Below are 26,025 nucleotides of genomic sequence, written 5' to 3'. Positions count from 1 at the left end.
CAGAAAATAACAGAGGGAAGGTACTAGAAATAAGAGGGGATGGGAAGGGTTTCCTGTAGAAGGTGGGATTTTAGCTGGGACTTAAAGGAAGCCCAGGAAGCCAGGCAGCAGAGATGAAAAGGGAGAGCATCTGAGACACGGAGGATGGCCATATAATGTGTCCCAAGCTGAGTGATGGAGTTATTCATGGAACAACTAGAAGAACTAGAAAAATATAAATGTAAACTATTAAGCTACCTCTAAGCTTATACACTTCCAACTTTACTGTAAGTGGTCCTGCTCATCCTTCTAGGGCTGGACATTCCAATCAAAAGAGTCTGCAACACTTTGCCTGTGCCCGTTCAGATATTTCAGTAACACTACATTCTCAGCAGATGACTGAGAGGATTCTTGGCTGTTTTAAATGGCAGTCATTGGATTTGACCCAAGATAGGAAGCCTTATATAATGATGGTATAGATGCTTTGGCCAGCAATGTAAGAATTCTCAATCCTGGACTAGATTTGAATCAATATAGATTCGTCTTTAAAGAAATGTACTCTTCTGTCTGGAATGATATGACTATTTAGCAGGGGTCCATAGATGGCACAGTGGATAGAGTGCTGAACTTGGAGTCAGGAAAACCCAAATTCAAATCAAAACCTTGGACGCCTAACAGCTACATGACCCTGGGCAAAACACTTAACTTCTGTCTGCCTTAGTTTCTTCATCTGTAGAATGGGTATAATAGCACCTATTTCCCAATATTATTGTGAGAAAAAAGAGACATTTCTAAAACCTGCAGATCTTGAAGCACTATGTAAATGTTAGCATGATATTATTATCATTTCATCTCTTTGATTCAGGGGTTTTGGTATATTCATGGATGATTATATATATGGATCAAGTACATATGTTAACAATCCCCGTAATTTCCAATGTTCAATTTATTCATTCATTGATTCAATAAGTATTTGTTAAAACCCATATGTAAAAAACAAAAATGAGATGGACCTTGCACTCAAGGAACTTATATTCTATCATGGAGAAACTATAACAAAATACATGCAGGTAAAATCCTCAGCAACAGAGCAGCAGAAGACCTGAGTTCAAATCCTGCCTTGATACTTACTCATTACATGACTATGAGTAAATCACTTAACTTTTCTGAGTCTCAGTTTCCTCTTCTGTATAATGGAGATCACGACATCTGTAGCACCTATCTCACAGTGTCATTGCGAAGCACACATGAGCATATGCATGTAAAGCACTTTGAAAATTTTGAAGTTCTAAATAAATGTCAGTCATTGTTATTACCAAATGAGAGAATGAAGATCAAAGCATTTTGTCACTGTACAGATGTATTCGGATCCCTGTTGTTATCATGGGGTAGGAAAAGAGGAAAAGCCTGTCCAGGGAAGGAAGGCAGCTGTGAACAACCACAGTGGAAGGTCCCAGGCGGTAAGGAGGAAGCATACTAGACTTCTGAGGAGGAAGTTTGATGAGGAAAGATAATATTTGCTCTGCTTCGGTAGTTTGCCTTATGGCTGTGTGAGTAAAGATAAGGGGAAGGATGTGTTAGATGCTTCAGAAGTAGAATAAACACAGCTTGGCAATGATTGCATATGGAGGATGAGAGAGAATGAAGACTGGAGGATGATTCAATGATAGAAAGGATGGTGATGTCCTTGTCAGGAATACAAAGAGGAGTGAGTTTAGGCAAGAAAGATAGTATGTTCTGTTTTAGATAAGTTGAGGTTTAAATAACATAGTATATCAAGTTGGAGGTACCAAGTTTACCACCTCCAGTGCCAAACTTCTTATCTTTTCCCCAAAATAATCCTTTTCCTGACTTAGCATTTCTGTTAGTGATAGCATCATCAACTCAGTATCGCATGTCTAAACCCTTTGTGTTATTTTTAACTCTTCCTTCTTCCTTCTCCTTCATCTCTCCTAGAGCTTCCAAGTCTTGTCAATTCCACTTCCACATTATCTTTTGCTACTCCTTCATACTATGATTGCAACCATCGTTATCTATCTGGCTTATTGCAATTTCTCCTCACTGAGTTTCCTACCTTCATTTTCCACTCTCTGTCTCCTTCTCATCTACCTTTCATGTTGTTGCCAGACTAATCTTGCTTATGCATAGATCTGGTCATGCCATTCTTCTGCTTAAAATTATTCAATGTCTCCCTAGTATCTCATAAGTAAAGTTCAGGTTCTTTTACCTAAGATTCAGGACCTTTTGTAATCTGGTACAGCTACATTTCCAGTTCGATCTCATGGTATTATTTTCCTCCTTGTATTCTATACTTCAAACTAGGCTACTGAATCCTTTCCCCCAACATGCCCTTCACCTCCCTGATCCCTGTATTTGTTCACGTTATTTCTCATACTTCCTTTCATCTCTTTGCCTACTAAATACACTTTCATTCAAGCAGATTAATCCCCACTTCTCTATAGGACCTTACATGGCACTTTGTTTGACAATTCTAATGTGCCTATGTATTCTACAATGTATTAATAATGTCATTTAGTAATAATGAAATTTTGTTTTAGTCATTTTTTCAGCCATGTCTGACTCCTTGTGACCCCCTTTAGGGTTTTCTTGGCAAAGATACTGGAGTTGTTTGCCATTTCCTTCTCTAGCTCACTTTAAAGATGAGCAAATTGAGGCAAACAGGATTAAGTGACTTGCCCAGGGTCACATAGCTAGTAAATATATGAGGCTGGAAAGAAGAGTCTTCCTGACTTCAGGCCTGACACTCTACCCACTGTACCATCTAGCTGCCCACAATAATGAAATACTCTGCTTATAACAGAGAGGTAGTATGGTATAACAGATAGAAAAACTCCGATTTGAGTCCAGTCTCTGACAAAAAAAAAATAGCTCTGTGATCTCAGCTTAACCTCTCAGGTTCAAGGCATCTCTCCAAGACTCTAAATTGTGAGAAGTTGCTAACCTGCATCTATAGGAGTTTCCTTGTCCAGAAACTCCCTGTGTCAATGAAATCAGTGGTCATGGCCCTTTCATTATCTACTATGATTTATCGTTATCTATTGCTTGGTTATCTCCCCTACTGGACTGTAAATTCCATGAAAGCAGAGACTATATCTTCTCTAAATTTTGTATTTTCCCAAGTACTTGGCCTAGTAATGGCATTTAACGGACATGCTAATGAACTGAATTGATATAGTACTTTGTTGCTTGCAAAATACTACTTACTCAACAACCCTGTAAGGGAACACAAATTATTATTCTCATTTTAAAGGAGAGAAAACTGAACCTTAAAGGAGTAAAGTATTTTGCTAAGAGTCATACATGTCCCTTAATAGGTAAGCTGGAGGGGGCAGCTAGGTGGCGCAGTGGATAGAGCACCGGCCCTGAAGTCAGGAATATCTGAGTTCAAATCTGGCCTCAGACCAAAACACTTGACACTTACTAGCTCTGTGACCCTGGGCAAGTCACTTAACCCCAATTGCCTAAAAAACAAACAAAAAAAACCAATAGGTAAGCTGGAAACTCAAATACCATTGTTCCAAATGTTGTGAATATCAGATGAGATATTTCTAAAAAGCACTTAGAGAATGCCTGGCACACGGTAAGTGCTATGTAAAGGCTTATTCCTTCTCTCCCTCCTTCCATCCTATATCCAAAGCCAGTACTGTTTCTATTACATCATCTTTCAGGCATGTGGAAGAGTGCAAAAGACAATATGATTCATAAAACTTAGAGCTGGAAAGGACCTCAGAAGTCACACTCTTCATTTTACAGAGGAGGAACCTGGAATCTATAGTTTAAGCAACTCGCCTATGTTAACACACGCAATCAGTAGAAAAGCTGGTATTCAAACCAAGGTCCTATGACTCTAATTTAATTACTCTTTTTATTAAATCACACTGCACAGCCTACTTCATTATTTTTACTCAAGACCCTTGACAGTTTAGTCTGAGAACATCTTGAGTCTAGCCTATATCATTGTTGTATTTGTCCTTCATTCTTGAAGAGGACCATGACATCAGGGAGATGATAACATGTCTTACAATTGACTTTGATTTGAGTGAGGGAGGGCTGTGCAAGGTCACCAGCCTCACTTTCTCCTCCAGAGCCATCTGGGTCCAGTGGTGACATATAGATCAGGACAACTAGAGATGGACCCCAGCCTACATCATCCTCACGATTGAACTGCCCCCAAGAAAGGTCAAATCATATTATGTATAGCATAGCCACAGTGAAGGACCAAAGTCCAGATTCTGATTGCTGCTTCCTGACTGTGTGTCTTTGAGCAAATCACTCTGGATCAATTTTCCCATCAGCAGATAAAGGGCTTTAACTAAAAGGTCTCTAAGGTCCCTTATAGATCTAAATTTACTATTTATAAACTCAAAAAGATCCCCTAGGCTCACTCCACTTTTAGATTTTGAGGAACAAGGCAGAATTCACCAGAAATTTGCTCAATGACATTTGGTTTGTGTCATTTCCACGTTTGAAACTCTTCTTCACTGGAAATACACAAACCACAAAGAGTTATTATTATTACTATTATTAGCTATAATTCATATAGCACTTTGAGGTTTGCAAAATTTTTTATAAATATTATCTCATGTTATCCTTATAACAACCTAAGAGGTTGGTGCCCTTATTATTTCCATTTTATATATGAGGAAACTGAGGCAGACAGAAGCTTAGTAACATACCTACGGTTACATAGCTAGTAAATCTGAGGCCAGAACTCCAAATCCAGACTTCTTAACCAATGTGCCACTATAACTGCCTCAGTTATACTAAGAACAATTACTCTATGGGAAAATTCAAAGGAATGCAGTCACACCTCAGATGAAAATGGGATCATAGATTTCCATCAGTAAGAGATATTAAAGGTCATCTTAAACCAACCCCTTCATTTTAGAGATAAGGAAACTGAGTAGCCTAGAGGTTAAATGTCTAGTTCAAGGTCACAAGGATAGTAAATGGCTGGCCTAGGACTTGAATTCTGATGCCAAATACAGGGGGGTCTTTCCACTATACCATGCTCTACATTAGCAGTAAATGACTAAGGATGCTCTTTATCATTAGAAAGCTCCTGACCTCTTCTTTCAAACCACTTCTAAAGAAGCAGCAAGCTTAAGGATGGTTTGAGAAACCAGGGATGAGAAAGAAGCTCTTTTAACCTCCCAGATAAGATGCAAATTCTTAATAATCACTATTCTAAGGGGGCAGTAACCAAACCAGCACAACAAAGAGTAATAATGGGGACAAAGTTTTAACAGGGAAATAATAGGGTTTCAGAGTTGGAAAGATCAATAGAGATTGTCTAGTATTCTTCATTTTATACTGAGCAAACTAAGACCCAGAGAAATGAAATGTGTTCTGGCCAGGGTCAAACAAGAATTAGTTTCAGAGCCCAGACTAAACCCTAAGTTTTCCAACTCCCCATCCAGCACACTTTCTCATGCCACCTCCCACCAACACCCTGTGAGCAAAAACATAAAATCATAATAAGATTTTTACGGGCTCCAATGTGGTCCCCATACAAATTTGTCAACAGTTTGACCCCAAATGGCTAATTTCTTTTTAGATTTTTTAAATTGAAATGAACTAAATCTGAGATTTTGAATGATCTCCTTTAAGTCATAACTAATTAACTACATGCTTTATTAGCTCCATAAGGATGAATTCTGAGGATGCAGCTGGAAGGAGAATATAGCTGCAACTGAGCTATGATGATCCAAACTACTTGGAATATATACTCAGTGTGAGAGTTCAGAGACTGAACCACATATGGGGGCATGGATGCAGCCAAGGGTCAAAAGAATGATGATTAGCATATCAGAAATCATCCCTTTGTTCTTTCTGTGTCTACAGAAAGCAGATATGATTTTAAAGAGGGAAGTGAGTTCTGCATAAATGTCAACATGGACACAGGCTAAAACTATAAGCATTATCTTATTTTTCTTTCTAGTGACTTATACATAATAAGTATTCAGTAAATATTGAAGAAACGAATGATCAAGCCACATGAAGTGGAGTAATGAAGTCAATCCCTATGGAAATTAATTGGTATGATTCCTGCAGAATATAATCCCCCTGAGGACAAAGACTATTTTGTTTTCATCTTTGTAGTCTCAGTAATTAGCACAGTGCCATGTACATAGTAGATTCTCAATAAATATTTGATGGATTGAACTGAGTTGTATTGGACTACCTAAACCTTGTCCTTTTTCTTGATAGCAGAGTGTGGGGATTTGAATTATTCAAATAATTACCTACACTATACTTTTTCTATGTAAACACCATTTGGTCTTAGGAAAACATTCTCCTGAACTTTGACATAATATCCTGAAAACAAGACAGTCACAGATAAAGCAGGAGAGATGATTACTATGGAAAATACTAGTGAAGGCTAAACATGTCTGAAAGAAATTTCTTCCTTCCCTTTAATTTTGTTGGAACTTATACCTGTTTAAATGGGAAGATCATGGGTAATTGAATCCTAGGTTTTTAAACTGAGATTGAATTGAAAATGCAGTGAAGGAATAAGAAATGTGTTATGTATTATATTTGCCTCTTAGAACAAAGGATTTAGCTATACCATCAAACAGAGCATGTTGTCTAGAATTTCTAATTAGATGCAGTAATTAGGCATAGTCCAGGTTGTCATATTGCCATAGACAGTGATCATTTCTCATACCTCAGTGTAACTCCAGCTTCCAAGGAATTGAGAGTTTACTGTTGGATAATATATTTTGCTGCAGAGACATTGGCTTATTTCCATCCAACTATAAGAATATGAATTCCAATTAAAGATGCAAAGGGTGCTGTGGGTGGGTTTACAAGGCTTGGGAGAAAACAACTAAAGTTGTGCATGCCCCCTTGACCCAAAAGGCAGAAAAGAGAAAATCTGTTGGTTTATGTCTTTATTTTAATATTTAGTCCTCTCAACAGAGTCTGGCTATGTTACCATAGCAACAGGCTTGAAAAATTAAGTCATTTTAGTTATTTAACTAGCCTGTTTGTCTTTATAATACCAAGCAACCAGTTCAAGGGTCTTCAATTCACTGATAGAGTTTTTTGAAAATAGCTTAGAATTTCTCTCCTGTGTTCCATACAATCTTAGTATTATCAGCACCACTCCATAAACAATTGAGCTAACCATCTTCTCATTATAACTTAGCTTTTGGTTTTAAAAGACTACAGATGACATTACAAAAAAGGCCATGGTTCCATCAGCAGGTTATTAACTTATGGGTGAGCTGCTCGTGAGTGGTAATCACTTGATAAATAATGTGTTGGCTTGTTACTGATTTGGGGGTGAGGGGAAGAGGAAAAGAGTGAAGAAGTAGGGTGGTAAATCTGGAAATGACATGATACAAAAAAGTGTCAATAAAACTAATTTTTAAAATGAATGAATGAGGCCAGGCATACGTGCATATATAAAACAATGAGTATGGTAGCAACAGAGGAATCAGTATTCACCTGGCTGTGTGACTTAGACAATTTTGGAAGTTCACACTAAATTTTTTCTCGACACTGCTCATCTTGTTAATGAAGTATTTTAGCTTTGTGGACTGCTGTGTTAAATTGCACATTCTTGGATGGGAAAGAAACTGCCAACCCATTTGACAAAAAGGACATCATTTACTTGTGTATTTCTCACCAATATATAACAATAAGATGAAAGTAAACTGTTGTTACTGCCTTTTACTTCATTTTCATTCTCCTAGAATCTTGATTTCTTCCAGAGTTTCATCTCTCTTGATGGGAAGAAAAATGTTCTCATTGAAAAACTGTTATACTTTGAATATAGTACTCAGAAATGTAGGTAGAAGTGGAAATGTTAAGACCAAGCACCCAAAGGAGACTCCAGACCACTGGAGATTTCCTGGAATGGCCTAATTACTCCTGGTTCATGAGCCTCTCAAATACCATGTCGCCTAAGAGACATTGGCCTAGGCCTTAGGGAAAGGTTCAACATAGTTGAATCTTACTGTTGGTGGTGGATTGTTTTAGGTTTGGGGGTTTTTTTGGGGGGGGGCATTGGGAGGTTGCTTTTTGTCATTGTAATATTTCAAGAAAAATCTATTTTCTTCTCCTTCACACTATGAAATCCTCAAACTCAGCAAGCATTTTTTTTGGTAAATTTTCCTGGAACAAATTCAGTATTGCATACATAGTGAGTTCTCTACATAATGTATGAGCACCAAATATATAAAATAAACCACTTCTATACATAAACTCACAAAGTCAATGATATTCCCCAAAATTAATCCTTTGCATGGTTTTCAATGCATATTGTTCACTTAAAGAAATGAAGCTGACAAAATATTATTCTGGATCTAAAGTTAGATGAGATAGGAAACCACCTACTATGCAAGGGAGAGAAGAGGGTGATGAAGGACACTTGTTATATCACTTTGTATGAATGCATGTATTCTAATGCCAGAAGATGCTACTTTCCTTGGCATAGTGGCATTTATTTATGTGATGGATCAAGTCCTAATATACAGTGAAAGCAAAAAGCCTAGATGGACAGGGGCACACCGGGGATATGATTATAAAACCTTATCCAGTGAAAGGCAGCATGGTGGTAATAGAGAGCAAATTGGCCTCAGACTAAGGATAGATCTGGGTTCAAGTTCCACTTTGGAGGCATGCTGACTGTGTGACCCTGAACAAATCAGCCTCTCAGTGTTGAGATTATAAGTTGCAGACCAGGTGCCAGTCTGAATCAATGGAAACAATTACTCCCCTAGGAACTCCCTACATGATGAAATCACAGGTCCAGGAAATAAAAACAAGCAAACAAAAATCTAATTGCAGAAAACCTGGCTTAGTTTTCAAAAGTAAAAGCTACTTCCACCTTGCATTTCTGACCTGTGGCTGACAAATGAGCCTCATAAGAAAATGCTGAATGGCCATTTGCTCAGTGTGTGGGTGAAGGGATTCTTGTTCAGGCATGGACTGGACTCGATGGCCTTGGAGGTCCCTTCTGTACCATTTTTGTCATCTTCTCAGTTAACTCCAGTTGTATAAAGATTTCAGAAGCAGGCCCCATTGTTGTGCCTCTCATGAGTGTCATCTCAGGTATTTAAATATATTTTAATACTTTTAACTATATGTAGCATGACGCTCCATAGCAACCATTACATCTCTCACTCTTACTCTTGGCTGTGACCTCTGGGTCCTTTATGGTCTCCTCCCGCTTAGAAGTACACTAACAGCACATGTTAACTACATATATATATCTATCTATATATATATCTATATATATATATATAGATATATATATAGATAGATATATATATATCTATAGATATATATATATATATCTATAGATATATATATATATGTAAAGATTTTCTCTTTACATATATATATATATATATCTATATAGATATAGATATATATATAGATATATATATAGATATATGTAAAGATTTTCTCTTTACATATATGCTAAACCTCCCTATATACAGTGGTTAGGTTTTCAAAAGAAGTCCAGGTTATTACATAACCCCAAACTCCAATACTTAGGCACAAAGAGGCCTTAAAATGGCAATGTCAATCATCAATCTAGTGTCATGTATTTCCTTACCTTGTACTTTCTCTTCACAAGCTCTTTCTGTACTCAGAGGGAATCCCATGATTCCCTCTGAAAATGATAGGCAGCGCAGTGATGCATTCATTTGAAACAGTGAGTTCTTATTATAAGCTCCAAACTGAGCCAAATATTCTAAAAACATGAAATTGGAGAGAAAGGACCAATTCCTAAATGGTGCATAATTTATTCATATTTTCTTGTCTAAAGTACAATTCGAAACAATCATGAATACAACCACAAGAGAGTTCCAAGGTCATAGAGAGGAAGTAATAGTAATGATTACAACAATGAGTGGTAAGGCATCTGAGAAAGAGAGCTGTTCTGGGAGCCCAGAAGGCCCACATCAAAATCCTATCTCTGACACCCACTGTGTGGCCATCAGCAAATCACTTAACCTTTCAGTGCCCAAGGCAACTCTTTTAAGAATATAAATGCAAACGATTGCAGGTATGCACTAAGAGAAGGAGCTTTCCTCACAAGGCACTGCCCATGCCAGTGAAATCACAGATCTGGAAGAAAAGAACAAAATAATAATAGTAGTAATGCCCTACATGCATGTGCTTCAAGATTTACAAGGTACTTTGCATATACTACATATGGATATAAACATAAGAGTTTCCAAGAGTTGCTTGTTTGCTAATTTTTGTAAAAGGTCTGGCAAGGGAGGAGCCAAAATGTGACTAAAATTTTGCTTTGATATCTCTGAATTTCATTTATACATATAACTTCTAGAAAATCGGGATGACTACAAGTTTTTACAAGTTTAATCTTTTTTTTAAATAGATGCAGATATTATAATAGAAGAAACAATGAATATTAACTTTCAATGGTTAACTTCTCTTTCAGTAGATAACAATCCAATCTGGCAATGATTAATTTTAATTTCACTAGCAAACAACTAACTCACTATTGTAAGGGGAAATTTATCTTGGTAATCCTCTATAGGTCTACAGCATACACTTCCTGGAGCAGGTGCATTGGCATTAGCCAATCAAAAGCCATAATTATAGGCCACCTGGTCCCCTTGGAGAAAAGACATATCCCGAGTCTAAAAAAATAACAATTCTTTCTGTCCTCATTCAGCTGTCCTCTTTGGTAATTCTAGTTAGAAAAAAGAGCACTTCTTTACAGTAACAATGATAACACCATTTGTGTACTAGACATCCTGCTTAGGAGAAACTACGGGTGACAAATACTGATGTTTGTTCTTAGCACAAAACAGGAAGCAGATCTTTGATAAGCACTCTTTCACTTAGTTACAGATTAATTTAAATATCTGAACTTTGTCATCTAGAGCTATTTAACCTATAGGTTTGGTGGAATTTATACAGCCTCAGCAGGTTTCAGAAAAACCCATTTTCTTCATTCATTAACTGCAGGGAATGGCCATGTGTTCACAAAAAGCCAGCAAATCTTTCATTCAGCAGTAGATGGATTGTAATTCAAAAGACAGAAGGAGGAGAAATGAGGGAAGGGGAAGAGAAAAGAATGGAGATGAGATTCCAGACCAGGAACATTGTTCAACTCTGGGATGGGGAGGTACAGATGGGATCCAAACTGCAGAGACTTTAGAGGTCATTTTGTCCAATGGTGTCAAACTCAAATAGAAACAGGAGCCGCTAAACCATTCATAAGGATCCCTGCAGGCTTCATAACAACTTGGAAATCCACATGCCAATATTATCTATGTTGCATTGTATTTTTTTAAATTTTGCTAAATATTTCCCAATTACATTTTAATCTCATTCTGGCCATATTCATCAGTGTTGTGACACCTTTCATCTCAACCTTCCTATTTTACACATGAGGAAACTGAAGCATAAAGAAATTAAGTGACTTCACTACGGTTGAGGAAATGAGATTTGGTAGGTTTTCTGACTACAAATCAAGTACTCTTTCCACTGTACCAGTCGCAGACTCTTTTCCTTACAAGTTTTCAGAAATAGAGTAGATTTCCATTTGTTTCAGATTATTTCAGTGTCAATCCAGCTGGAAAAAAAAAGTTATGAATTAGAATTCCCCAAGATCTCTTCTCACTCCTCTTTGGGTCTATAATTTCAAGTGAAATCCTTAAGTCTAAATGCAAACAAATAAATATTGGAGAGAATTGGAATGTGAAGCACATTTAATGACAATCTGTGGTTTTAAACTAGAGACATTGAATGGGTTTTTTCACAATCACCAACTATTACCAACAGAGAGGCTAGATCTCTGAAAGAATGATAAGTAAGTTTAGATGGGGAAGAAAAGATAAAGAAAAGATGAAATCAGGCAAGAAATTATGCCAAGAGAGGAAATAATAATGGGAGAGTTCTATCAGCCAGAAGGATGCTGAATAATTGAAGTGCTAGAATGAAAGCGATTAAGGAGAGCCAAAATAAGATGTGTGAAGGCACCCAACTCTGATGACAGATGTTGGTGAGCATAATTTTACTTACGGCTGGCCCTTATAATATGCGGCTGAAGTTTCTTTCCTTTGCGGTCTTAGTTTGTGTTGCAGAAGATTTTAAAAAATTTATAGGACTGCATTTCCAAAATTGCCACAGGAAGATTTTGTTAACTAAAGTAGAAAGCTGCAATTAAATTAAGATCATCGATTTAAAGCTGAAAAAACTTTAGTAGTCATCTAGTAATTATGCAAATAAAGCAACTAAAATGCCCATACCCTTTGACCTGGAGATTCCACTACTATACGCATATATACCCAAGGAGGTCACTGAGAAGAAGAAGGTCGCCATGTAGAACAAAATGTTTGTAGCAGTGTGTGTGTGTGTGTGTGTGTGTGTGTGTGTGTGTGTGTGTGTGTGTGTTAGCAAAGAACTGGAAACAAAGCAACTGCCCATTGATTTGGGGAGCGGCTAAACAAATTATGGCACACGAATATTACTGAATGTGTGCTATAAGAATCAACAAATACAATGAATACAGAGAAGCATAAAAAAACAAACATGAGCTGATACAAAATAAATTAAATAGAGCCAAAAATTATATATGTGTGTATGTATGTATATATGTGTATATAATGACTATAATACTATAAAAGGAAAAAAGTAAACACAAAACAATTATTTAAAAAAAGAATGCTACAAAATTACAAAGATAAACATGGTCCCAAAGAAAAAATATGAGAAGATACCTTCCAATTTCTATTCCTTGAAGAAATGGGGAGGGAAGAATCCACAGGTGAGGAAACTATATATATATTGTCAGATTTTATTTATTTATTAGTTTTGCTGATTTTCTTTCATTTCCACTTCTTTTTTCCTTAAAAAAATATTCTTCACTATATGGGATGGCTCTTTGGGAGGGGAAGAGAGGAATTAGAGAAAATTTAGGTGATACAACAACAAAAGCTTTTGAAATTTTATTTTAAAAAAAAGAAGCCTTCTAGTCCAACTCCTTCATTTTAGAGATAAGGAAACTAAGGTCCACAATGTTTGTATGACTTGCCTAAAGTTACATAAGTAGCAAGTGGCAGAAGTAGGATTATTTTTCTTTAAATGGAAAATGAATTATTTTGAATTTGAGGTGCCTGCCAGGTTTTTAGGTGAATATCCAAGCCAGTTCAGCAGACAAATAGTATGCTTGGGGAAGTTCTGATATAATTGTTTGGGTATGCAACAATGTATATAATCATCAGAGATAAGGAGTTTCAGACTCCAATGGAGACTGTACTAGGCAGTGACTGCAAACTAAATTGAACAAGTGAGATCAGTGTGTATGTGCGTCCCAATTACTGGGCAAATATCCCAATTATTGGGCAAAGGATACATGTCAAGTACTGGTTTAAATGGCTATTCATACACACACACACACACACACACACACACACACACACACACAGAGAGAGAAGGTAGCCCATATTCAAACTAATTCATCAAGCCTTTATTAATCAACTACTATATGCAAAACATTGTCCTAGGCCCTGGAGATACAAAGACAAAGCTAAAGAAGTTCCTGCCCTCAAAAAGTCAAATTCTAAGAGAAAGGGGATCTATATCTAAGTCAAAAAGCAAATAGATGGCAGTTGAAGAAGGAAGACGATACCCAACAATTCGAGGACGTCAGGAAATATTTCCTGCCTAAAGTGACATGTAAAATGAGCTGTAAAGAAAGCTAAGGATTTCTTGAAAGAAGGCAAAGGTTCTAAGAGTTGGTGATGAAGTATGAAGAGGGAATGCATTTCAGACACAGGGAATTATAGCCTATGCAAAAGAATACATTTGGGAAATAGAATATCAAGTTCAGAAAATAGGACAAACAGCTAAGGTCGGCACAGAGGCTGTAATTTTTGCCTAGACACTGTCGAAAAGATTATTTTTGTTAGCATTTAAAAACCTACATATTAAGATTCCAGAAACAGTTATAGTTATTTTATAAGTGATTCTGAACTTACCTCATAGTGATATAGATACCATCCTGAAGAGCAATGAAAGAAAAACATAGCTACATTTAGAATACTGGAATTGGCAAAAGTAATCTAAAAGATGCTTTGTTCTGATTGCTTATGAAACAGGACCAAAAAAAAAATAATGGCCTCCTCCATCATAGACAAACAGTTCAAAACCTCATCCCTGAAAAAAAGGTGGGCTCTGTGCTCCATTATTTAGATCTTGAATAACCTACCTCATGACAAGGCAGCTCACTAACAGGAGTAAGAGACTGGTCATACAGCCTGTTGGGGAAAGGGTAGCCAGAAGTGCTGGGGAGTTAAAGCTTGCCATGAGCTAAGTGTTCAATCCATTTATAAAAGAAATATCCTAGCAACACCCCTCTACCCCCTGCCACCATACCAGTAAAGCCTGGCTGTTCTGTTCTGCTTAGTTTCAACATCAGTGCTGGGTCCTAAACTAAAAACCTGTACTGGGGAAACAGCAAAAATGGTGATTCTGTTGTTTTCTGGCTAGTAAAGTATGCAATACCACAACTTTTACTCAGCTGGGTTGGTTTTCCACCCCATTTAGTTCTATAAATCATGTAGGCACAAAACAAAATCATTAATTCAGGAAATAATGGAGAAATTAAAGCATGCACTATTCATATACCAACCCCCATGCCAGGCAACGAATGCATTTTTGACTCCTCCTTATATTTATCAAAACATGAATACACTGAGATCTACCTTATTTAAGCCTTAAAGTTAGGGAAATGTTTCCAACACTTAGAAAAAAAGAAAGAAGTGTAAGGGAAAGTCTCTACTCCCTACTCCAATTAATGAGTCAAGACATTCCACCTGAGGCTGGCACAGATCCTTTAACTTGAACCAGTCAACACCTAGAGTATACTAGGTACTAAAGAGTTTTGTATAACCTCATGTCATAATGTGAAGCAAGGTTTTAATCAATTTGCAATGATTATGGGACCCTTTAAACAATTTGTAAGGATTAGGGGACTTTGGGCCTTTGGGAATGAAGGTAGATGACGTAAGAGACATCTTGGGACTCATTGAGAAGATCAAGTCATACCTCTGAGTCTATGCATAGAACAAAAAGCCACTTCAGAGCCAGATCAGTCTAGTGGTAAAGGAACTCCAGCCAAGACCCTAAATGGGAAATGCTTAGGGGTAAGAAAAGAGTTTGTCCCTTTTTTCATTACCTTTCTCATCATGAGGTCCCATCAAAGGGACCACCTGTGAGCAAAGCGTGCAGCAGAGTGAACTGGATCTGATAGCAATGGCCACAGAAGTCAGGAGAGCAACGACCTTCAAATAGACATTCTCAGGTAGTAGTTGCTGTCGCTGCTGTCATTTAGTCATTTCAGTAGTGTCTGATTCTTCACGACCCCATTTGGGGTTTTCTTGGCAAAGATACTGGAGTGGTTTGCCATTTCCTTCTCCAGCTCATTTTACAGATGAGGAAACTGAGGTAAACAGGGTTGAGTGACTTGCTAAAGGTCACACAGCTAGTAAATGTCTGAGGCCAGATTTGAACTCAGGAAGATGAGTATTCTTGACTGCAAGCCCAGCACTTCACCCATTTCAACACCTAGCTGCCCTTTCAGCAGCTTGTAAATACTTGTATTTCATGGTCTGGAGAGATTTCAGGGTAACAACTGATAGCTTCCCCTCCCCTTCTGGAGAGAGAGTACCAGCAGTAGTGGAAAGCTAGCCCAGTCCTGCAGAGGAGTGACTTGGCCCAGCAGCAGAGCAGACAGAATGTCCTGGCTCATCGGCAGATTAGCCCAGCCTAGCAGCAAATTGAGCAGTCCAGTAGAGATGCCTCACCCTGAGACACAGCTATCACCAGCACCATGCCACACAATAAATTTTGTGAGGACTTCATAAAGGGAGAAAATGACTTACAACGCTAGGGGTCTGGAGGTATTACTTTGTCAAGTGTTCCAGCTAAATGAGCCTTACTACCATTATACTTTCAATGTCAGCCCATCACTCCGCAGGTCTTGTACATGAAAGAGGAGAGTGTGCTGCTCTTTTGTGGTGAATGTCTTATACCAACTGTTCTTGCTATACCTTCTCAGTAAATCCCTTTTCTAAAAGCTAATAAATTCTGTCTGAATATCAATTGGAAACACACTGATGGGGTCTCATGAGTGAAACTGCTAGTAACCAGTGCTCAGGGTTATCTCCTAAAATCTTAATCCTGTCATGCAAAGCCCTTTCTTTATAACCCTTCTCCAAATTTTCCTTCTAGCAGTCTCATACTAATCTCTTTTTTATGCTTAATGCCAAATTGGACCACTCTCCATTCCCAGTTCTTAGCCTCTCCTCTTCAAGTGTCTTGTCTCAAGCCTAATGACTGAAATGAACACCTTACTCCTCACTCTTTTCTTAATTGTTAAGTCCCACCTTTCCTTCATTATACAACTCAAGTGCCACTTTCTCCAGGAAGTCTTCCTTCTCTGACACCATCCCCTGTCCAACTGAAAGTGGTCTATCTTTTCTCCAGTTTTTCACACCACATTGCATGAATCTTTCCTCTCTCTCTCTCTCTCTCTCTCTCTCTCTCTCTCTCTCTCTCTCTCTCTCTCTCTCTCTCTCTCTCTCTCTCTTTCTCTCATTTACATGCAAAGCTCTCTGAGAACAAGGCCTATGTGTCTATGCCATATTTATCTTTGTGTTACCAATGTCTTACAAATCAAAGATACTAAATAAATGTTGCTTTGAATTGACAGAAGTAAAGAATGAGGGATTTATTTTTTTGGTCAGCATATATGCGTATCATTTTATTTTTAAAATCCAATTCAGGACTCTTCTTTAAAGAAATGGACTACTATGGGTGTGAAACACAAAATGCAGTATCAAACTTTTTCAGTAAATTTGATGAATATTTTTTCCACTGTTTAAAAAAATATATTTGTTATAAGGATTTGCTCTCTGGAAGGGACAGTAGCAGAGATACACTGATGTAGGAGATGTCAAAAGGCAGGAAGGAAAAAAAAAGCACTTATTAAGCATCTACTATGTGCCAGGCAGTGGATGTAGCACCAGGCCATGAGTCAGGAAGACTTGAGTTCAAATTTGACCTCAAACACTTACTAGCTATGTGACCCTGGGTATGTCACCTAACCCTATTTGCATCTATTTCCTCATCTATAAAATGAGCTGGAGAAGAAAATGGCAAACCACTCCAGAATCATCACCAAAAAAACCCAAATGGGGTCATGAAAAATTGGAAACAACTAAACAACAATGTGCTTGGCACTATGCTAAACACTTTACATTTAATTCTCACACTAATCCTGAGAGGTAAGTGCTATTATTATCTCCATTTTAAAGATGAGGAAACTGAGGCACATAGGAAACTTACCCAGGATCACGTAGCTAATAAGTGTCTGAGGTTAGATTTGAATGCAAGTAGTCCTGACTTCAAGCCCAGTAGTCTATCCACTGCACCACCTAGCTACCTTAAAAGCAAACAAAAGCTATCTGTAAAAACTGACAAAAACAGAGGGAAATATAAACTTAAAAACAAATTATGCTTTAGTTGCTTGAATTAAGAAAGGTTTCTTCATTTCGTGTTAGGGTTCACTGAGTTCCTTCAAAGCAGTGTTTATTTAACAACTTACTTTTAAAATAGTTGACAAAAAAGCTTACAGGGAAAATGTTAAAATTCCAGTACTAGTAGTCACAGACAACTTAAGTAACACATGGTTGAAATTAATATTTCTTCAAGGGAAAGGTGAATTGAAATACAGAAAATTTTATTTATTCATATGTTTTAAAAAAATGCATTAGTTGCATAAAGTGAGGTATCCTTGTGCCACTGAAGCATCCATTTTGGACTATTCGGTATTACATGCCCTACTTCACAGAGGTGTTTTAAGGAATGTATTTTTAAAATCTGAACATGCAAGAGAAACGTGAGTTGTCATTGATTAAACAACATAGAAATGTGTTGTTGTTGTTGTTGTTGTTATACAGAGGCATATCTTCTGGACTTTTTGCAAGGAGCAGCAGATGTTGAGCACAGCAGCCCATATAATTAGGAGCTTATCTGGAGCCATAGTCGGTATTAACTCTTCCTGATTTCCCAGGATAATTTATAATTCTTTTTATATTCCTTACGTATTCCACCCAACTCTCAAGCTCATGTATTCTACTTCTCCTACCCAACACACTGATTGAAAAACAACTTAAACTTAACACTATGTATCAGCAACAACAGAAGGTAATGGGGGAAACTCGATTTTAAAAGAATGTGTTAAGGTCCATGTGTTAAGTAGCTAGTTACTGTGTTCAAGGATACATAGACAAAACAGAAAACCCATCCCTGCCCTTAAGACCCGTGTGTATATGTCTGTGTGTGTATGTATGTGTGTGTATACACACATATATAGATGTATGTGTTACATCAGGGAATACATTAATTACACAGATAAATTGTCCCTTAGTAATTATGCTGCCTTCTCAAATTATCACATGGGATATTTATCATGTGATAATTATATATGCAAATATATAAGCAGATGTATGCATATATATGCATATTATATATACACACATACACTTAACCATTTATACATTGTATAAGTTTAGTATACATGTACAGTTTAGGCTCCTTAAAAAAGGGACATTTTTGTCTTTGAGTACTTACCTAGTACAGTGCCTTACACGTTGCTGTTATTATTGTTCGGTCTATCAGTTGTGTCCGATTCTTCATGACCCCATTATGAGGTTTTCTTGCCAAAGACACTGGAGTGGTTTGCCATTTCCTCTCTAGCTCATTTTACAGATGAGGAAACTGGGGAAAATAGAGGTTAAGTGACTTGCCCAGTGTCACACAGCCAGCAAGTATCTGAGACCAGATTCAAACTCAGGTCTTCCGCTGTCCACTGGTAAGTGCCTAAATAAGGTCTTCATTCCCTCCAGGCTGCATTGCTGATTCATCACCATCTTTCTCTCCACGCTATAAGAAATCTCTTTCCCTGGGAAGTTCACTACACCTCTGGACTGCTTCTCACATTGGATGTACCCTCCTCCCCCAGCTGTCTGTCCCTCTGATTGGCTGATTTTTCCCAGAACCTCCGTTTTAAGGAGGAAGTCCAAGCCAGCCTGGTGCTCATTCCTCTCCAGGCTACACACAGTACTGACTCATCGTTACAGGACCTTCTCTACCTGCGTCCCTACCTCTTCCTCTCTTTTCAGTTCCCTTTTATATGTCCTCTTCTCCCATTATTATATAAGCTCCTTGGGGACAGGGCCTGTGTTTCTGCTTGTATTTGTGTTCTCAATTCTTAGGACAGTGCCTGGTGCAAAGTAAGCATTTAATACATGCCTATTGATTGACTAATAAATTCTTGTTGCACTGTATTGTATTGCATAAGCAAATATTTGAGTAGAGAGGGAGCACCAGTAGCTAAAGGGACCAAGACAGGTTTCCTGTAGGAGGTGGCTCCTGAGCTAAGCCTTGAAGGAAGCCAAAGATTCTACCAGCTAGAGGGAGGAGAGATTCCAGGGGAATACTCTTCTATCACATTCTTCTTATGGGAAGTCTTAGAGTACAAAGTGGGAGTATTATTAATACTTACACATTTGCTGTGCACTCCCTTGTTCATCAGAATTCTAAAAGTGACACCTCTTTATACTCTGAGAAATAGTAAGGACTGAGAACATCATTCTTCGTGTCTTAGGATACAGCATGTATACACAAGGTACATTTTTTCTCCCACTCAACTGTGAGCTTCTCTCAAGTTTCTGTCCCCCGTCCAGTTACTACTTCTCTTCACTCTCCTTGGTTGATCTTCTCTGACTCCATTTCTCCAATTATGACTTCTATGTAGCTGATCTTAAATCGACATTCCCCAAACCCCTAACTTTTCTCCCTGAGCTACAGTTCCACAAACATCTCTCCCTGAATGTCCCACCAACACTTCAAATTCCTCATGTCTAAAGCTGATAATGCCCTAAAGCAGTGTCTTGCTCACAGTAAGTACTTAATCAATGTATGGAGAAGTGAATTTCTGGGCACACTTTTCCTATGTGTTCCTCTGGGTTCTTTGTGTTGGCAATGAAGTCTTACACGCCAGTCTGTCCTGCAAGCTTCCTGAGGTCCTGGACATAGAAGACACAGATAGGATTGAATGGTGATGACTCTATGTTCAAGGTCAACAAGAGCTGTGGTCCTTGATGAAATATTCTGAGATATGTTTCTGGTCGACTTGTTCTTTAAGCTGATTCTGACAGCATCGTTTAGTGAAACCTCAATTTATAGCGATAAGCAAAGATTTTGGAGTTTATTTAGGGAATGCTCTCTTCACAGGTGGCACAAAAGTCTTACATCTGTCCATTCATTTATTCATTTGACAAATAGTTATTTTGTGTCTCCTATGTCTCTGTGTTGTTGTTGTTCGGTCATGTCTGACTCCATAGTCACACAAAGTCCAGGGGGGGTCTTCTTGGCAAAGATACTGGAGTGGTTTGCCATTTCCTTCTCCAGAGTTTCCCCATTTTACAGATAAGGAACTGAGGCAAGTAGGGGTTAAATGACTTGCCCAGGGTCACACAGCTAGTAAGTGTCTGTGGCCAGATTTGAATTCAGATCTTCCTAACTCCATGCCCAGTACTTTATCTACTCTACCACCTAGTTGCCCCTTCCCCATGTCTCTGTACTAGGGATTTTTGCTAATACAATGATAAATAAAACATTGGTGCTACCCTGAAGGAGCTTACAAGCTTGAATAATGCCAGGGGGTATTTTAAAAATTTAAATTATTTTCAAGCATTTTAGAAGCACTATTTAATTAAAATATGTATGTTTATCATAAATGCATTTTATTGATATGCTCACATTTTTTATCTTTGCATCTCTAATACTTGACTCATAATTGACACTTCAATGTTTAAGGAGTTAATTGATTCATTAATTCATTAAATCATTTTCTATAAAGATACCATCTAAGCTTAAGCCTTCAAATGTGGAGAAAAGTAAAAGAATCTTATAACTTTAAAGCTGAGGTCATCTAGCCCAGCAGTTCTCAAACTTTTTGGTCTCAGGACCTCTGTACATGCTTAAAAATTATTGAGGACCTTAAAGATCTTTTATTTATATGAGTTTTATATATATATACACACACATATATATACATATATACATATATATTATATATATAGAAATTAAAACTAATAAAATTTTTAAATACTTATTAATTCATTTTAAAATAACAATAATAAACCCAATATGTGTTAACATAATATATGTTTTATGAAAAAAACATATTCTAAAACAAAAAAGAAAATAGTGAGAAGAGTGGCATATTTTTGCAAGTCTCTTTAACGTCTGGCTTAATAGAAGACAGCTAGATTCTCATATCTGCTCCTACATCCAATCTGTTGTGAATATACTGTTTCAGTTGAAATACAAGAAGATAGAGCAGCTAGGTGTTGCAGTGAATCTACTTCCAGGCCTGGAGTCAGGAAGACCTGAGTTCAAATCCACCCTCAGACACTCATTAGCTGTGTGACCCTGGGCAGGTCATTTAACCCTGTTTGCCTCAGTTTCCTCATCTGTAAAATGACATAGAAGGGGAAATGGCAACCACCTCAGTATCTTTGCCAAGAAAAACCCAAACGGGGTCAACAAAGAATCAGACACAATTGAACAACGACAACAAATATGAAGAAAATCCAGCCTCTCCCCCCCCCCCAAAAAAAATAAGAGCTGCTCTTTTAGGGGGAGAAAGAAGGGAGGGGTGTGTGTGTGTGTTAGAGGGGGGGGGAGGGGGGAGAGGGAGAGAGAGGGAGAGAGAGAGAGAGAGAGAGAGAGAGAGAGAGAGAGAGAGAGAGAGAGAGAGAGAGAGGGAGACAGAGAGAGAGAGAGAGCACTCAAGCAAATGTCTAGATAATTCAAGTTTTAATCACTACTTGAGCATGCTTCTGTTGAAGACTTATAATCTCTTTCCTGGAACACTCATGCTTTTTGTCTAGGGTCTGAAGTATACTCCAGGGATGTTTGTTTCTTTCACTTGAATGTTCTCTATCTACCTGGCTTTTCCAGTCTTTATATGAGTAAATATGTGTGTGTGTGTGCGTGTATATGTGTATATATACATATATGTGTATATGTATGTATACATGTATGTATATATGTATATATACATACATGTATACATACATATACACATATATATTTTGCCTAGGCAATGGGGTTAAGTGACTTGCCCAGGGTCACACAGCTAGTAAGTGTTAAGTGTCTGAGGCCGGATTTGAATTCAGGTCCTCCTGACTCCAGGACCAGTGCTCTAACCACTGCCCCAACATGAGTAAATCTTAACATACACTGCTACTCTGTGAGCTCCTTATAGCTATCTCCTTTCCTTTATTTAAGTAATGCCCATCTAGAGCCATTGGTCTCATCCCATCAAGAAACAAAGATACCATAAGAAATCACATCTGCTTTTTTAGTCTGGCTTTGCAATTCACCTGGCTTGTTATTCATACTTCCTCAATTTGTGCATCGACATTTGAAGTCATGAGTTTTATTACTTGCTTCTTTCTTTGATCTGTCTCCTTTGAACTTCTGAATGTTTTAACTGTTATTCTTACTAAATTATAGCTACTATCTCTGGAAAACAGTAAATACATACACAGACTATCTGTGGAAAACAGTTTGTGTGTGTGTGTGTGTGTGTGTGTGTGTGTGTGTGTGTGTATACATCTGTATCCATATACATCTATCTATATCTATCTACCTATTTTTCCCTTCCCTTTTCCTTTTCAGTTTAAAGCCTTTTGATTTTGTTTGTGAGACCATGGGCAAATGCATCCTTACCAGCCCTTGTGAGTTGTATTCCATCCATTGACAGCATCCTTTCATTCCTGTATTTTAAGTCATAGTCCAGAAATCCAAATCTATCTTCTCATTCCAATTAATCATTTCTTTTTTTCTATATCCCTTACCTTTGGTGGGGAGCAATAATAAAAATACCACTTATGCTCCTCACATTTTTCTATTTTTTTTGGTCTAAGCTTTTATAAGCTTTAACAATTTTTTCATGGTTCTTTCTAGCCATATGATTTGTGCCCATGTGAATTATCATAAGAGGATTTTAGCCATGCAATTTGACAAGTCTTAGAAGTTCTTTGTTTCATCTTGGACACATACTCCAAGAAGATAGCAGATGTCTCTTTTGTCATTTATAATAAGGTATCACCATTGTACAGTGTGGAAAGACAACTGAATTTGGAGTCAGGAGACCCGTTTGAATCCTGGCTCTACTACTTATTAGTTGAGTGTCTTTGGGTAAGTCACTTAACCACCCTAGGCCTCAATTTACTCAGCTTCATAATAGGGTGAATTACACATGAAATTGCATAAGGTTTGAGGTCCTTCCCACTCTTAACATTTCATAATTTTATAATTTTATGAGATGCATGGTCTTGAATCAATCATGTCACTTCTTAGGCCTCACTTTCCATCTGTAAAATGAACAGATTGGACTATATGGTCCCTAGTATCCCTTCCCACCCTAATTTATGATCTTACCATTACTGCCAATGTGGGACATCATAATATATTTGATAATAGAAGCTATTACTCACCAGATCACACATATTTTATGGTGAGACAATGTCAGACTGGCTGTCCTAGAAACAAAGAGGGTGTAAATATAGATAACTTAATTTTAAAAACATTTACCACACTTTTCAAAATAAAAACTTCCTGGAATAACTATTGCCTCAGTTATTCAAATTCATATAATATTCTGTATTTTTTAAAGCATTTACTCCTTCTTGAAATTACTTTTTATTATTCTACAAAAGAGAAGCAGTGTGGCATCATGGATAAAGAGCTGATCTCAAGCCAGGAAAACCTCAGTTCAAGTCACATCTCTCACTCCTATTTATCGTGTGGGATTTTAGCACAAGCTAAACCCACAGCACCTTAGGCAACTGTCTAAGGCTGTAACAATATGTATTGGTGAAAGAAAGTCTCTTCATTGCACAGCAATGAAATCACAGGTCTATCCCTAAACCTACTTTCATGTGTAAATTTAAATATCCTTTATATTTACTTATTTGCATACATTTTGTACCCCTGATCCAATAGAATGAAAGCTCCTAAGGGGAGGAACTTGTTTCACTTTTGCCCTTGTATTTCCATGCCAAGCATAGTTCCTTTCCCATTTCAATAGATGTCAAATTGAATAGAAGCAGTGGAAATAATACTGATTCTAGAGTCAGAGGATTTGGATTTGAATCCCACCCCTTGTATTTATGGCCTATGTGATCTTGGGCAAAGCACTGAACCACTCAGAGCCTCAGTTTCCTCATCTGCAAAATGAGTTGGCTGGACCAGCTCTATATTTGTAATCCTATTAATTGAACAAATAGCATTTGTACCACACCTTGTAACGTAAAGTAACGCACACTATGAGGTTAGATCCTATACTTTCTCACTTAGCCTGACAGAAATAATACATTTTTGGGCACCTAAGAAGGCATATAACTGTTTATAACCACTAATCATGAACAAAAAGTCAGTAAAAGTGATATCTGAAGGGGCACTATTTGAGAATTCTTCACATTGAACGTGATGTGTGGTTGAGCACTATTCAAGGAAACATCCAGAAAATGCTCAGCATTGGACTAAAGAAACCCTTTGCCATCGATCAGCAGAAAACTGTCCCAAGATACAGATGAGGTAGTATTCGGGTACATAGCTGAAGCATGTTTTATTTTGTTTTCTTATAAATTACAATGATAAAGGCACAGATGCAAATTCAATATGTGATCTGATTAAAACACACTTTCATTATTCCTCAGATTTCCCACATATCAGTCAGTAAACATCTTTTAATTGCCTTCTATGTGCCAGACATTACGCTCAGTGCTGGAGATACAAAAAGAGGCAAAAGACAGTCATTGCCCTCAAAGAGTACACAATCTAATGGAGGAGGCAAAAAGAATATGTACAAACAAGCTATATACAGGATAGACAGGAAAAATTAAGAGAGAGGGCATTAGAATTGAGAGGGATTGGGAAAGAGTTCCTATGGAAGATGGGATTTTAGTTGGGATTTGAAGGGAGCCTGGAAGTCAAGAGTCCAGGATTAAGAGAGGGAGAGAATTCTAGACATGGGAGACAGCCAAAGAAAATGCTTGGAGATAAGAGATGTCTTGTTTGTGGACAGAAAGGAGGCTAGTGTTACTGGATCAAAAAGTACAATAATAGGAAAGTTGGAGTGGGGGGAGTAAGCCCTGGGAATACAAGATGGCGCTAAAGATAAAAGCCCCTGAGGAGCTCACAATTTAATAATTAAAGGAGAGAAGGCACTGGAAAGACAAGATTGTTGTTTGTAAGCCAAGAAGCTGAGATGAGGAGGGCGAGTATTCCAGGCATGGGGTAAAGCCAGTGAAAATGCACAGAACAGATTGCCCCTGTGAGAGGAATAGTCCAAATTTTTTTGGATAGACCCAATTTCAAGAAAAAAATAACTGTATTGTTAATAACATTTGTCACCCTATGTTTTTGTTTCCTATGGTCAGATTCTTTTTTTCACTGTTTTTTGCTCATCTTTTTTGGCCTTTTTCCTTACTTTTAAATTTGAGCTCTGCTCCCAGGGTGGAAGGAGCACTGTCTCAGGCTTCTTGTGCCAGGGGCTATGGGCACTGGCTATTTACCTGGTACAGCACTGATGTTGCCCTGAGGCCCACTTGAGACCCTCGTGTCTGGTACTGTGCTGAGGGGATTATGTGAGTGGTGGCTGGCACTGCTGGAGGCCATAGGGGTTTCGCAGCTTACCTGCTGCTGAGCCAGGATCCTAGTGGTAGTGTCCGGCATATGCTAAGGCCAGTGTGGTGTTTCTGTATTTCCCCAGAACTACACTGAAGCAGGTGGCAGTCTGGCTGCTGGCAGCTGCCTGTTTGCCCAGTGCTATGTAGAAGCACATGGCAGAGGCCCTGGCTTGGGATCTGCCTGTTTGCTTGGGCATCCTAGGGTTATAGCATTTACCTGTTTGCCCCTGGCTTCACTGAGGCACAGAGAGGT

General features: G+C 37.9%; 1 protein-coding gene across 1 annotated transcript in view; it reads right to left on the bottom strand.

Annotated features, from left to right (window-relative positions):
* Positions 1-25,818, bottom strand: part of ROS1 (ROS proto-oncogene 1, receptor tyrosine kinase) — a 114,564-nt gene extending 88,746 nt beyond the window's left edge. The window contains 1 exon segment of the mRNA XM_078155568.1: positions 25,780-25,818. Coding sequence (XP_078011694.1) covers positions 25,780-25,818 — 39 coding nt within the window.
* Between the last annotated feature and the right edge of the window lie 207 nt (positions 25,819-26,025).

This window comes from Phascolarctos cinereus, unplaced genomic scaffold (assembly GCF_003287225.1).
Source record: "Phascolarctos cinereus isolate Bilbo 61053 unplaced genomic scaffold, phaCin_HiC Scaffold_5;HRSCAF=322, whole genome shotgun sequence".
Lineage (NCBI taxonomy): Eukaryota > Metazoa > Chordata > Mammalia > Diprotodontia > Phascolarctidae > Phascolarctos > Phascolarctos cinereus.
Note: the sequence above shows the minus strand (reverse complement) of the source record. Positions and strands in the feature narration are given on the sequence as shown.